Source organism: Triturus cristatus, chromosome 8 (assembly GCF_964204655.1).
Source record: "Triturus cristatus chromosome 8, aTriCri1.1, whole genome shotgun sequence".
NCBI classification, from domain to species: Eukaryota; Metazoa; Chordata; class Amphibia; order Caudata; family Salamandridae; genus Triturus; species Triturus cristatus.
Genome location: NC_140591.1, coordinates 203,468,529 through 203,483,131, shown reverse-complemented (window position 1 = coordinate 203,483,131; position 14,603 = coordinate 203,468,529). Strand labels below are relative to the sequence as shown.

Genomic DNA, 14,603 nt, shown 5'->3' with positions numbered 1-14,603 from the left:
TAACCCCGCCAAGGAAACAAGTTGTATTATACATTCCACATCGCAGAATGTCTTTTGGACTAGATTGTAGTTCCTTTTAGTGAAACCTAACCTAATCACGAAAGTTATCAAAAACAATCTCTCGTGAGAAATTGTTTAATTAATCTGTATTGAAATCCAACCGGTGCGCGAACATTGTATAATAGCGGGCACTATTTGGGAAGTCTAGTAAAGATCAAGCCTACTATATTTCCATCCTCGATGGTGCCACCACTGAAGCCAAAAACTTCCATCTGTGAACATGTTTTAAAAAAAAATGTCATTCTCGAGCCCAAGGAGTCCTCTCCTAAATGTATCACCTTACATCCTAGGTGGTACAATTATATAATAAGAAAACTGACCCCCCAACCCAGTACTGATTAATACAGAAAACATATTAATGGAGTATTCGGGTATGTGATGCACGCTGTATAATATCTGATATGGGCACATAAGAGGGATCAGTCGACTTACCTAACGGTCCACTCCCTAAGGTATTCTGGCTCTCTTCGTATGGTACCCTGGAGTAATGCTATGAAGAGTGAGAACAAGTGTACAGTATTCACATCTAAAACAAGTTCTTCACACGACAAATCATGGATATATAGTCATCTAATTAAGCGTTCCCATTCCTCCTTCGAATTCAGGCCATTCCGCACTGTGTTGAACAGGGAAATATACCATTGTTCTCTTGCTTTCCTTTTCTGTTCCATATTGCCCCCACGGGCCCCCATCCAGATTTTCTCTAATATAATAGATTGTTTTTGATATCTCACGAGAGATTGTTTTTGATAACTTTCGTGATTATGTTAGGTTTCACTAAAAGGAACTACAATCTAGTCCAAAAGACTTCTGCGATGTGGAATGTATAATACAACTTGTTTCCTTGGCGAGGGTAATAATGGTAGGGTTATTTACTCGGGAATGATACCGTGTTCAGGCGATCGTACTGGCACTCTAAGATGGCCGCCACAGTTCCCGTTTTACCCTTAGAGTAGGCTGGGCTCCTTCTGAGTCAGGAGATTAACGTGGGTCGTTTTCTATCTCCTGGCTGTGGCTATGGCCAGGACAGTTCAATATGGCCGCCACAACGGAAGCGGTCTGTTTACGTGATTGAAATTATAAAACAGCTGGCCGTAGTTAACCGAGTTGGACTCGTTGACACGTAGTATATAAGGCAAGTCAGTTCGGAGTTATTCGTCGAGACGTTGGGACCCGGAGACTGTACATGACGTATACACGCGCTTTAAAGGTGAGCAAAACGAAGACTGTAGGTCTGCTATTGTCGTGTTTGGTGGGTAGACGCTTTGTAGAGTGTAATTAGAAGTTCATTTGATTATGGAATTGGGCAGGACTGATAGTTACCATCTAGGGCTTTATCAGCCCTTGAGGAAGAATATTGCTCACTGAACAAATAGGATATAGTTGGGTCCTTTAGCTTTGCACATAGGCGATTGTAATGAAGGGGTTCATTTGGGATAGTATTCTCGTAAGGGAGCAGGACTAATGGAGTGACTGCTCGTAGCATTGTCTCGCACATTGAAGATTATTAAAGATTCACGGGATCTGATATTCATGTCTTTCCAGCACTCAGGAATCTGATGATCGTGCTGAAATGTTTGAGGGAAGAAAAGAGTCTCCCTAATACTACGTCTCTGTAAAAAGAACAAGAAATTACTAATTCATTGAACTATTAAAGGTAAATCCAATGCATGATTAATTACGAGTTTTTTAAGACCGAATATAAAGGAGCCAATCTAATAGTAGAACAATATGTATTATGAACTTTGTTCTTTTTTTAGATTATTTTATCACCAATACCTGAACCTAGTGACCGTAAGTACACAGGATGACAGGTAATTTCAGGTGCTCTAGAATGTTCAAATGCTAGAGATCTAAGATTCCAGCTAAAACTTAAGTGTCTTAATTTCTTCAGACGATTGGGTCAATCTATCTGTGTTTGACTCCACTGAGTGACATTGATGAGGTGATACGAGGAAGCAAAGATCCCTTGAGTATCCATCACTCTAATACGTCTCATACATAAGGTACAAAAATTGATGATATGAGGATGGATGTGACATTATAAAAGCAGTAGGATTGTAAGATATTATTCTCCAGTATTGAATCTTTCATAGATTCACATGCTTGTATCTTCCCCGTCGTCCTGGTGGGAGTCTCACGGTAACAGAATGACCACAGCAGTATAAGAAAACTGCATAGCAAAATCCCATAGGGAATCCTCTTATTTGGTAACCAAATCTCATCATTATGTGGTCCAAGACTCAGCCAATCGGCTGCTAGCCCTGCCCTCACACTCCCCAGCAGAGCCTTCCTGCCTCAGATTTCCAACCGCCTTCGTGTGAGGAGTCTCCCTGAGCCTTGCTCAGTTTTGTTCCTGTGTGAACTTTTGACCTCTGGTTCATCTAGAATTTTCATCTTCTGGCTGGATTAAGGTATTGTGCTTCACCTTTTCTTGTTCAGGATGGCTGAAAGCTCTAAAAAGAGGCTTTTCAGGCCCTGCAGATCCTGTGGAAAGCCTAGATTGTTCTCTGAGGACCCACATAAGGACTGCTTATATTGCTTGCACCCTAAACATGTGCCTAAGGACTGTAAACATTGCAGAACCTTTTCTGCGAAGACCCTCCGTGACAGGGAGGCACGTCTTCTGTTGTGGCTTCAGAAAAAGAAGGTCGCTTCAGATTCTGACTCTGAGGAGGATTCTAAGTCTTCAAAGAAGAGAAAATCTTCAACTTCGGAAGATAGCTCAGAGCTGAAAAAGCAGAAGACAAAGGGGCCCCTGCGTCTTCATTACCTCATACTCCTCTTAAAAAATCTAAAGAGTCAAGAGAAGTTTCCTCAGCCCCGTCGACGAAAATTAGAGCGTCGCCGGCGATTATTGCTTTGAAACCGTCGACGACTACGTCGACGGTGACTCCGTCGATGACCACCATATCGACGACGACTCCGTCGATGACCACCATATCGACGACGACAGCGGCATCGACGACGGCTAAAACCTCGTCGTCGAAGAAAAGCCCGTTGACGATTCCGTAGACGGCCGCATTGCCATCGTCGACGAAGACTTCGTCGTCAACGACTACGGTGTCGACGATAATACAGCTTACTCCGTCGACGACAGTCCCGTCGACGGGAACTTTTAAATCACCGAAGGTAAAGAAAATAACATTGAAGTCTATGGCGTTGTCGACAGGCTCGTCGACGAAGCAGACTAAGTCTACAGATTTTACATCATGGACAAAAATTTCTCCGCTGTCGCCTTCTACTTTACTAGACTTGCAGTCCGATGATCAGGAGTCCTCAGGAGTGGCTTATAGTCCTTCCCAACTTCGCATTAAGAGTCAGGAAACAGATGAGGAGGAATTTCATGAGGTGCAAGAAGTCTTCTCATTTCAAGATCGCCCTCCGAAAGATTCACGGAGATATGAATCTTTTCAGGAGTCTTATGCCTACGAAGAAGAGGAAGAGCCTCAGCATACTTCTAGAGAGGACTCTATTTCCATGCCGGTGTCCTTGGTGACTGACTTACGTCTGATGATGAACGATTACTATCTGCGTTTCCCGGAAGCAAACTCTCAAGCGCCACAGACGGTGGAGAAGCCGACGCAGGTACGACCACCTCACTCTTCTCCCAAAACTTCCACTCAGAAGATCCGATCGCCACCGATTATGACAATCAGAGATGACTTAGAAGACCGTGACGCCGACCAACTGGAAGAAGGAGAACTCCTTCAAGATAACCAAGTTGACGATGAATGGGACCAATATATTCTCCCAACTGCGCCGTCTCCAACTCCAACACCGGCGAATTCGCCGCCGCAAGATATAGGTTTCCATGACATCATGGAGAAAGCATCAAAGCGCTTTGATCTTCCCATTCCAGTTCAGGAAGCTGAATGTTTTCTTTATGACTTTAAAGAGGAGTCTTGCAAATCTATGCGATCTATTCCAATAATCGACCATATTTGGGAGGAAGGCTTGAAGATTATGAAGAACCCGGCTTCAGTGGCTGCTTCAGTTCCTCGAATAGACAAAAAATATAGAGCTCCGGAATCGTCTCCGGCCTGTTTAATTGGTCATCCTCGACCAGACTCTGTGGTGACACAGGCCGCCCAAAGAAACTCAAAAAATCCGGTTTCGACAACAATGGTTCCCCCGGACAAAGATGGAAGACGAATGGACGGCGCAGGGAAGCGCTCTGCGGTGATGGCAGCGTCTTCCATAAAGGCTTCTAATGCATTAGCCCTCATCAGCAGATTCAACCGGCAGATGTGGTGCGATATAGCTCCCTTGCTCTCCCATCTTCCAGAAGATAAAAAAGAAGCGGTTGCTATTCTACAGGATGGAGCTAGGGCAGCAGCTGAATCCATCGACATCGCTATGGATTTGTCCTCAGTGGCTTTTCGACAAATGGCAGGAGCAGTAGCCCTGCGCAGGCAGGGATGGTTGAAGGCCACCTTGTTCAGACCTGAGGTACAGGCCAAAATAGTGGACATGCCATTTGATGGAGAGAACTTGTTCGGGAAACATGTCGATGAGGCCCTCCAAAGTATCAAAACGGACACAGATACAGCGCGGGCGCTGGGATCTCTGCAACAGGGCAGGTTTCAGTCCTTTCGGAGGAGAGGCTCCCGAGGACAATTTACACAACGATCCTCATTTCAATCGAACAGATATCAGCCATACCAGCAGCAGGGATCTCGCCAGTACTCCAACAATCAACAATTTCGATCTTCCAATAACTATCACCAATAGTCCAGGGGAAGATCATCTACGAGAGGGAAGTCGCAGCAGTCCAATCGACGACAATGACTTCTCCAACACATCCGACACCTGTCTGAGAAGCAGCACCCATTACCTGGCTTCATTTTACCCAGCTTGGCTGTCAATAACAACGGACAGATGGGTTTTAGATGTAATACAACATGGCCATACTCTGGAATTCGTAGACAAGCCTCCAGTTCAACCCCCTATACACAGGAGGCAAGAACATCTATCAGCCCTCAAGGCAGAAGTGATAGCGTTATTACAAAAGGAGGCGATAGAAGAAGTTCCACGATTTCAACGCGGGACAGGCTATTACTCGCATTTCTTTCTCATAAAAAAGAAAGACACATCAAAGTGGAGACAGGTAATGGACCTGAGAGGTCTAAACAAATTCATTCAAAAGAAATCATTTCGAATGTTATCCCTGCAGGAAATTCTTCTCCTGATTGGCAGAGGAGATTATTTGGCATCCCTGGACCTCTTAGATGCTTATTTTCACGTCCCGATCCACGTAAAACACAGAACATTTCTACGCTTCATGGTGGCGGGGCGTCATTACCAAATCAAAGTCTTACCTTTCGGACTAAAGTCCGCGCCGAGAATATTTACAAAGTGCATGGCGCCAGTTGCGGCCCACCTAAGACTGCAAGGTCACCAGATTTTTCCTTATCTGGACGATTGGCTTATCAAAGGACGTTCGTTCAAACACACCCATCGCTCCCTTCACGTTTGCATGGAGCTTTTCGATCAGCTAGGTCTCAGAGTCAACCTGGAGAAGTCCCATCTCAGACCAGCGCAGTCCATTCAGTTTCTGGGTGCTCTAATCTGCGCGGAGGAGGCCAAGGCTTACCCGTCAGAGGAGCGTATTCGAAAGATCATTCGATTGTCGACACAATTGCAAACAAAGTCCGTTTCAGTAAGGATCTACAAGTCATTGATGGGAATGATGTCCTCTTGTATTCCCCTACTCCCAAATTGCAGGTTCCGCATGAGGCCTATACAAGAACTGCTAGACGAACAATGGCTTCAGTCGCAGGGATCCTTCGAGGATCGGATAGTAATCACCCCTCAGATCAGACACGCCCTGTCATGGTGGAAGATGAGGGATCATTTAGCGGAAGGACTAACTTTCAAATCACAGGTCTACAATTTCGTGATGATGACGGATGCTTCTCTTCAGGGTTGAGGAGCGCATCTTCAGGAGCTCGATATTCAAGGCCACTGGTCAAAGGCCGAAACGCAGCTCCACATCAACTTGCTAGAGCTGAAGGCCGTGTTCTTGGGACTCAAGGCTTTTCTACCCAGAATTCGCTGATCGACGGTTCTGGTGAACACGGACAGCTCCACATCTGTTTTACCTGCTAAAACAAGGGGGCACAAGGTCGAAACTTCTGTCAAAAGAAGCACAAGACATTTGGAGATGGCTTCTAGCTCAAAACATCTCGCTTCAGGTGCAACATGTTGCAGGAGTGGACAACACACGAGCAGATATCCTGAGCAGATCTCCCGAAATCTCTCACGAGTGGGAACTACATTGGAAGCACCTTTCCAGAGTGTTCAAGGCATGGGGCACACCAAAGCTGGACTTATTCGCGGATCGCCACAATTCGAAATGCAAAAACTTTGCAAGCAGGTTCCCGCAGAAAGGATCGTGGGGCAATGCGCTACAGATGTGCTGGACAGGAATGTTTGCGTATGCCTTTCCCCCCTTTCCTCTAATACTGAAAGTCTTAAGGAAAATGAAATCAGAGCCGTGCCATCTGATTCTGATTGCACCAGCGTGGCCGAGACAAGCGTGGTTCTCCGAACTAATCAGCCTCTCAATAACACCCAGGATACAGTTCCCATTAGTGCAGGATCTGATAACGATGAACAACGGACAGATACTGCATCCAAATTTGAAATCGCTCAGCTTGTCAGCATGGAACCTCACGAGCATGAATTCCACCTGTTAAAGATCCCTCAGGACTGCAGAGACATTCTTTCACGATCCCGGGCAGTCTCCACAAACAAACCATATGCGGCGAAATGGAAAAGGTTCTGTCACTGGTGTTTATCTAACAACTTGCATCCATTTCGGGTCTCTTCTGATCAGATTCTCCCATATCTACTGACATTGGCAAAATCTGGACTCTCTCATATGTCCATAAAAGTACACCTCGCCGCAATTTCAAGGTACACAAGAGTGCCTGATCAGCCCTCTCTTTGGTCTCAGAGTTATAAAAGAATTCCTCAGAGGGCTCTTCCGAATGTTCCCTCCTGTCCAAAGGCCAGTGGTTCCTTGGAACCTGAATATAGTTCTTACACAGTTAATGAAACCGCCCTTCGAGCCTATCCATAAGGCGGAGTTACAATTTGTCTCATGGAAGACAGCGTTATTGTTAGCGCTCACATCGGCAAGAAGGGTCAGCGAGATTCAGGCGTTCTCGATTGCAGAATTATTCCTACAATTCAGGCAGGACAGAGTGATTCTCAGAACGAATCCCAAATTTATTCCTAAAGTCCCTTCCAGTTTTCACCTGAATGAACCAATAGTTTTGCCTACATTCTTTAAAGACCCGTCAACAGTGGCAGAAAGAGCATTGCACTCTTTAGACATTAAACGATGTCTCAAATTCTATATCGACAAGACCCAGTCATTCAGAAAAACAAATCAACTTTTCGTAGCCTTTGCTGGTCCCAGGAAAGGGGTGGCACTTTCTAGATCTACTATCTCGAGGTGGATATCGTCAGCAATATCCTTGTGTCATGTCAAGGCTGGGAAACCTTTGCAAACCAAAGTACGTGCGCACTCCACGAGGAAGATGGCAACCTCTACGGCCCTATTTGCAGGTGTGCCATTGCCAGACATTTGCAGAGCTGCGACATGGAAGAATGCGCACACCTTTACTAGACATTATTGTCTGGATGCAGCGTGGAGAAAGGATGCAGCAGTGGGACAAGCAGTTCTACGGATCCTATTTCATTAAGGTATTTATCATGGATTATAGCGATGTATGTATGTACATGTCTATGTCTATTTACGCAGATTTTTCAAATAATGCAATGTATGTTAACATGCTATCCATAAGAGCAGAGCCTACGTTTGTTGGGGGTTCTAGCCTGGAAATGCAGTTTGGGATAAGTACTGCTTACAATTCTGATACAAGAATGTGAATCTATGAAAGATTCAATACTGGAGAAAGAACTAGTTACTTACCTGTACACTATGGTTCTCCAGTATTATCTTTCATAGATTCACATGCGGCCCGCCCACCTCCCCATTTCTCAGGCAGAACCTCATTGTCTCTAGTGTTTTTTAGTCTCGCACTCGGGGCTGGAAATCTGAGGCAGGAAGGCTCTGCTGGGGAGTGTGAGGGCAGGGCTAGCAGCCGATTGGCTGAGTCTTGGACCACATAATGATGAGATTTGGTTACCAAATAAGAGGATTCCCTATGGGATTTTGCTATGCAGTTTTCTTATACTGCTGTGGTCATTCTGTTACCGTGAGACTCCCACCATGACGACGGGGAAGATACAAGCATGTGAATCTATGAAAGATAATACTGGAGAACCATAGTGTACAGGTAAGTAACTAGTTCTTTGGATCTGGTTGTAGTGTGAATGAATGAGTTTATGGGAAATCACCAGGAGAACAACACCTTGTTATTAAAAGCATTTTTATGCATGTGTTTTGTTCTATGTGAGGAATCAACTCTGTGCCTTAAAGATTTTGGTGTATAGTTCAATGATGGAATAGGGTGTGGTTTTAATTGGACTTTACACTTGTGAATAGAAAAGAATTTTTTACAAAAAATAGTGTTGTAAATGTTTTTAATATGTATATTCTGTTATTCGATTTAGATTGTACATTGACTGCATGGGAGAATAGAATATTTGTCCTGAAGAAGGTGGTCGTTTATTCCTTGATTTCCACCGAAACGCGTCGACGCAAACATAGGAGGGAGATTATAGATTGTATTGACATCTGTTTTCCGAACTACTGAATGTTGAGATAATCAACTAGGAAAATAGCTGATCTTGATCATATGTTTCCCTACTCCTGTAGATAAGAAAATAATAATTTATCTAACTGTCTCCCACTGTATTGTACTGTTGTGTGTACTGTTTTAGGTGTACATTTATTATATTGTATATTTTTTGGAAGTTTTTAACTGTTTTAATTTTGTGTTATATGAATTCTTGACTATGTGAAGCCATATGACTATATATTTTTAATAAAATACATTGATTTTTTCATATGAAAATTGGACTGGGGATTATCTTTGGTGTCTTATCCTGGTGAGAGATTGGGTATAGTTGTGAATGTGTGGATAGAAGCTCTGTTTTACCAAAAGGGGAATTTTCTCTTTGACATTTGTCTACTTGGCGCTCCACCCCTTTTGTGGTACGGGGCCCCTCTCTCTTTGTTTTAAGAATATGGGGTGTTGGCAGTCTAATTTACATATGTTGCGGTGAATATGGGAGTCAGATGTTTCACATACTGATTCTTGTAGGTCGCTCCCCCAGAGGTTGCTGCTTCAGTTAAACTTGATGTTCTTGATTTCATAGGACAAGGTGTGACTGAGAAAATAAATAATTTTGAAAAATCATATTGATTATTTAAGTGAAGTGATATTGCATTTCTCTGTATTCAATTAATTTGGCAGAAACACTCTTAAAAATGAAAATAATGTAATGTTCTGATTGCGTCTGTACTCTGACCAGCTTAGTAGTCAAAGTTTTTCTAGTTATAATTATTCAGATATGAGCTAGAAATAGGAGGATTTGCAAACTACTTAGTCTGCAGAGCGCTGGGAAATAATGCGACCATACCCAAAACCTCCATGTAGGGTATTAAACATGTGGTATATCACCTCAGCACAAGTGAGCCCCTCCTGGCAAAGGCATTGTAAAAGCAGTGCACAGATTGTGTGATGTGCAAATGAATCACACCAGCCATTACAGAAAACCGCCTCCTTTATTTTTGGTGGAGAGCATAAAATTGCTGGTTCATTTCCTTCCTTCCTATCGCATGCTAAGGTACGGTAAAAATATTTATATATTCCCACAATAACTGACTGAACCATTGCAAGGATTTAGCTACAGTGAATTATGACCAGCCACTTCTTTTTGAGTAAACCTTTCTGTTTTTCATTTCGCAATTTAGGCTGCAAAAAGAGAACTGGAGAGGCACAGGCAGCTCGAGTGGGAACGCAATCGAAGGCAAGAACTATTAAATCAAAGGAACAAAGAACAGGAAGACATAGTTGTCTTGAAAGCTAAGAAAAAAACTCTTGAGTTCGAACTGGAGGCCCTGGTAAGAGTTTGATAATGCTGCATTTAAAAAGTGTAAATATTGTCATCAATAAATAACATTATGAATGTGAATAGGTTGGTTATTAAATAAAGGTGTCAAATAAAGGCTGATTCTCACCTTATGTTTAAATATGATGGCCAAGGTATAAATTGCATCTCTGTACTAAATGCATCATCACAATAAAAATGTTATACTGCTTCATCTAGTGACACATTTGTCTTGATGCACACACTGCAGTAAAAAAAAAAGTGAGCTTTTTTACTTGTAATCATACGCTTCAGTTTATAGTTAATTATTAGCTTGTATCGATGTTCAAAATGATTCAAAGAGTAGGCTTAATAATTAGGAAGCATTGCAGATTTCCATGTGCCCTTATGTGCTTTTCCTTTTCATTCATGAAAATACACAGGAGTTCATTCTTGCTTGATGAAATGTGAGGCTAGAGTCCATATGCACTTTGTAACTGATATGGTTTCTCTCCGAGACAGCAGTTTTCTCAGATGAAATACCTTTTGCAGCTTGGATCTCTCCTAAATCTATGTGCTATGCATTTTTCTGCCGTCTAGTGGTTGTATCCAGAGGATTTCCTTTTTTTATTTATTTTTTGTTGTGGGTGTGGAACAGAAGAGTCGTCATGTCCACACCATACAAAGTTGCGTGTAAGCCCTATCAGTCAGTACTTGTTAAGCTTACTTGAAGATGATACTTTTGTTGACTGGGAGCCAGTGGAGTTCTTGTAAGTGTTCGGAGATGTGGCTGCGGCGGGGATGTTGAGGACCGGTCTGGCTGCAGCGTTCTCAAGTTTCCTGAGGAGTTTCTGGGTGGCGTCTGCATAGATTGCGTTGCCGTAATCGAGTTTGCTGCTGATGAGTGCGTGGGTGACCATCTTCCTGGCCTCGGTGGGGATCCATCTGAAGGTCTTCCGAAGCAGGCAAAGAGTGTGGAAGCATGATGAGGCACTGATCTGGTGGTTCATAGTGAGTGAATAGTCCAGTATGAGTTCCTAGGTCGCAGGCCACCTGGAGTCTTCCCAAGCGGAGGTTTTGAGCCCCAAGATGAGGACTTTATTCTTGTCCGAGTTGAGCTTGAGGCAGCGGTCTCTCATCCAGGTGATGACCGGCTTCATCCCATTGTGAAAGTAGTTTCTAGCAATAGTGGGCTCCTTGGTGAGGCAGACAATCAGCTGGGTGTCATCTGTGTAGAAAACTATGTTGAGTCCGTGGTTCCTGATAATGGCTGCGGGCGAGGCCATGTAGATGTTGAAAAGCGTGGGGCTCAAGGTGGAGCCCTGAGGCACTCCACAGCTGATCTCTGTGGGTTCCAAAAGGAACGGGGGAAGTCTGACTCGCTGTGTTCTACCGGTGAGGAAGGAACAGATCCAGTCCAGGGCTTTGCCGTAGATGCTGGCATCGTGGAGTCTCGTGATTAGGGTGCGGTGAGAGATGGTGTCGAAGGCTGCTATTTCTCCCCGGTCGAGGAGGGAGCGGATGTCTGTGTCGAAGAAGATGGCGGTCTCAGTGCTGTGGTTGCTTCGGAAGCCGGATTGAGAGGAGGCCAGGGTGTGGTTGGTTTAGATGAACTCTGAGTTGGTTGTTGATGGCCTTCTCAATGACCTTGGCTGGGAAGGGGAGCATGGGGATGGGTCTGAAGTTGTAGAGGTCTCTCAGGTTGGCGAATGGTTTCTTTAGCAGTCGGTTGATCTTGGCATGATTCCAGTCGTCTGGGAAGGTGGCAGTCTCGTTGGAGCAGCTGATCATGCGGCATAGTTCAGGGTTGATGGTCGGCCCACAATGCCCCAGTACGTAGCTACCATTTCCAAATTAATTTCTGCCCTTAGGTTCGTAAGCATCCTTAATAGCTCAGATTTGATGAACAGTGAAAACAAAGGAAGAGGTTGGCAGACTCCAGAATAAGACCATGCCACCACAACATCAGGATGTTAAAAGAACAGCATTGAAGACCCAAAGAGACGTCTATTTTCTTACTGTGCTTCCACTGCAGTGGGTCTGAAAATTCATAGCTGAAAAACACTGGTCTTGTCAGGTTTTACATGCCAGAAGAGATGTAAAACAGACTGTTAAGATTCAGTCCAAAATGTCGCCACATGGTATCCCCAAATGACATGAATAAGGTATGTAGCCCATGCCTACCAAAGGACCATCAGTCCAGTCGTTGCAAGAAGTATTGTGTTCTTGCCCAAACTCTAAAAGTACAGGAGAGGCAATGCTGGGCACACTATCCCATGGCACAGGAAGAACAGTTCTCCCTGAACTGCCTTGTACTTTCAGTTAAAGACCAAAGGACTGAAGAAGGCTAAGGGGGCTCGTCTAGGCTTCAGCATTGACCTTTCAACATCATTCGATCCAGACAAGGCCATTGTGGACCCAGATCTGGAAAAATTGCTTATAACGTAGAAGTTTAGTCCTGTAATGCTTCATCTATCAATGTTGAAATACCCAGCAGTCGAATCCACACTAAAAGTAAAGGAGACCTCTGGATTAATGTCGAAAGACTCCAGAGCATACAAACCTTCACACTTGGGAGTTAAATGTGAAAGAGGATTGATATCAGAAGTATTACAGATAAAGGGCCTCAGAAAGAGGCAAACAAAGCACTTCCACACAATAAACAAAAGCCACAGTGTTGTGGGAGAGACGGTCAACATGTAAAAGAAAAAAAATGGTGTCTTGAAGCAGAGATGGCAGCATAGCTCCTCAAGAAATAAACATTGGTGAAGGCGGGAGGGCATGCCTTTTTTGACCTATTGGTTTTGCCAGGGCTTTTTGACAATGCTGGGAGAAGTTGTGGCATCACACCTTTTAAATTACGTGTGATGTTATAACTGCTGCTGGAAGCTTCCTGATTGCAGATGGCACTCTGATTAAATAAAGAACAAATAAATATTGCTTGCACAAAAGCTATTTATGGAAAGTTGCTGGTGGGCCCTCAAAAAAATAAACATTTTATGTAACATACGGCAAAGGGTGGGGAAGTAGATGAGGAGAGGGTTACTGGATTGAAGAAAATGATAAAAAGCCAGAATGGTTGGAGGAGGGAACAACATGCTGCAGTGCGTGGGGTGGGTGGCAGCTGTGGCAGGAGCAGTACGCACCCTTATAGAGTGCTTGAACAAAAAGAAAAAAAAGTTATTCTCTAAATGTGAGCAGTCGAAGGCTACAGGTAAGCCAGTCAAAAGGATGATAGAGACTGTGCATCAGGGGTGGGAGAAATACAAGAAGCAAGCTTTCAAATTAAAGAAAGCAAAAAGGGATAGTAATTCCAATAGTTGGTAGCAATGGGTGAGCACATGGTCCACTGTTAGTTTTTAGGATGGTCCACAAGACCCTTTCACCCTACAGGGAGCTAAAAGCTGCCAAGGAGGTGAGATGATAAAAAATAATTGAAGGGAGGCATGAGGGACTTAGAATTCCCAATAAGGCACAAAGACCTAGAGAAGAGACAGAGCTAGAACAGGAGGAAGAATTTGCCCCATCAACTCCTAAGCTGAGGGTAAAGCTTAAAGAAAATTTCTTTAGGCACGAGTCAGAGATGCCCCTAGAGGAGGACAGACCGGATGAAGCTATTAGGCTCAATGTGGAAACAGACTTTCTACACAAGAGGATATCGACTACGATCAGTCTAGGCCATCCCCAGGATATCACCATGTGCCATTCCCCAGTGAACGGGACTGCAAACACCTGTGGTATACGTAGAGGAGACCGAATCCTGCTTACTTTTAAAAAACATATTCTACCAAAGCTGAAGAGAAGCCATTTTCTTCTAATGCTGTCAAGTGGTATGCAGCAAGGGAGTGAGGCCTTAATAGAACTGGCATCTTCCAAGGCAATAAATCCTAGGTTGAAGAAGAAGCCTAAAACCTCTGTGCAGGAATTGCAGTAAATAAACTAAGGTGGTGGATTCCGAATAGTCACAACCTCTCCTAAAAGGGCTAATGCCAATTTACCTCTCACCCATCCCAAAAAAGAAATTCAGGGGTTGTTCTCCAGTAAAATCAGCAGTAGGTTGGAGGCTGTGGGTAGAACAATGGAGAGAATGTCAGCAGCCCAAGAACAGCCAGCTCCAACACTGCTCAGGAGGTATGGCTACCAACAGTAGGAAGTAGGAGGAGAACTCGTGTAGAATCTCCCAGAGAAGTTTAAGCAAAGAGCAAAATCTATGATCCCGGAGGGAAAGACTTGCTAGCATCTGCCCAGAATCATTCCTAGATTCTGCTGCTACAGCTAACAGGCAGTTGTGCACCGGCACAATCTTGATGAAGCACGACTTGCTTAAAAGCTCCGGATTCAAAGTGCGGTCTGCAATCATAAACACTCTGTTTAGATGAGGCAAATTATTTAATTTTGCTGTAGGAGAGTCATTCGAGCAAATAAAAAAAGAAAAATGAGACCGCAATAGCTATGGGATACTTTAAAAAGGGAGCACCAAATTGACTGTCAATAAGATGTCCACCTTTTCTGAACAGCAGTAGTTCCAAAAC

General features: G+C 43.9%; 1 protein-coding gene across 6 annotated transcripts in view; it reads left to right on the top strand.

Moving 5' to 3' along the window:
* Window positions 1-14,603, top strand: part of ITSN1 (intersectin 1) — a 1,732,490-nt gene that overhangs the window by 647,370 nt on the left and 1,070,517 nt on the right. For all 6 annotated transcript variants that reach the window (XM_085621357.1, XM_085621360.1, XM_085621358.1 and 3 more), the window contains one exon: window positions 9,956-10,105. In XM_085621357.1, the coding sequence (XP_085477483.1) occupies window positions 9,956-10,105 (150 nt within the window). The remainder of the gene's footprint in view (window positions 1-9,955; window positions 10,106-14,603) is intronic.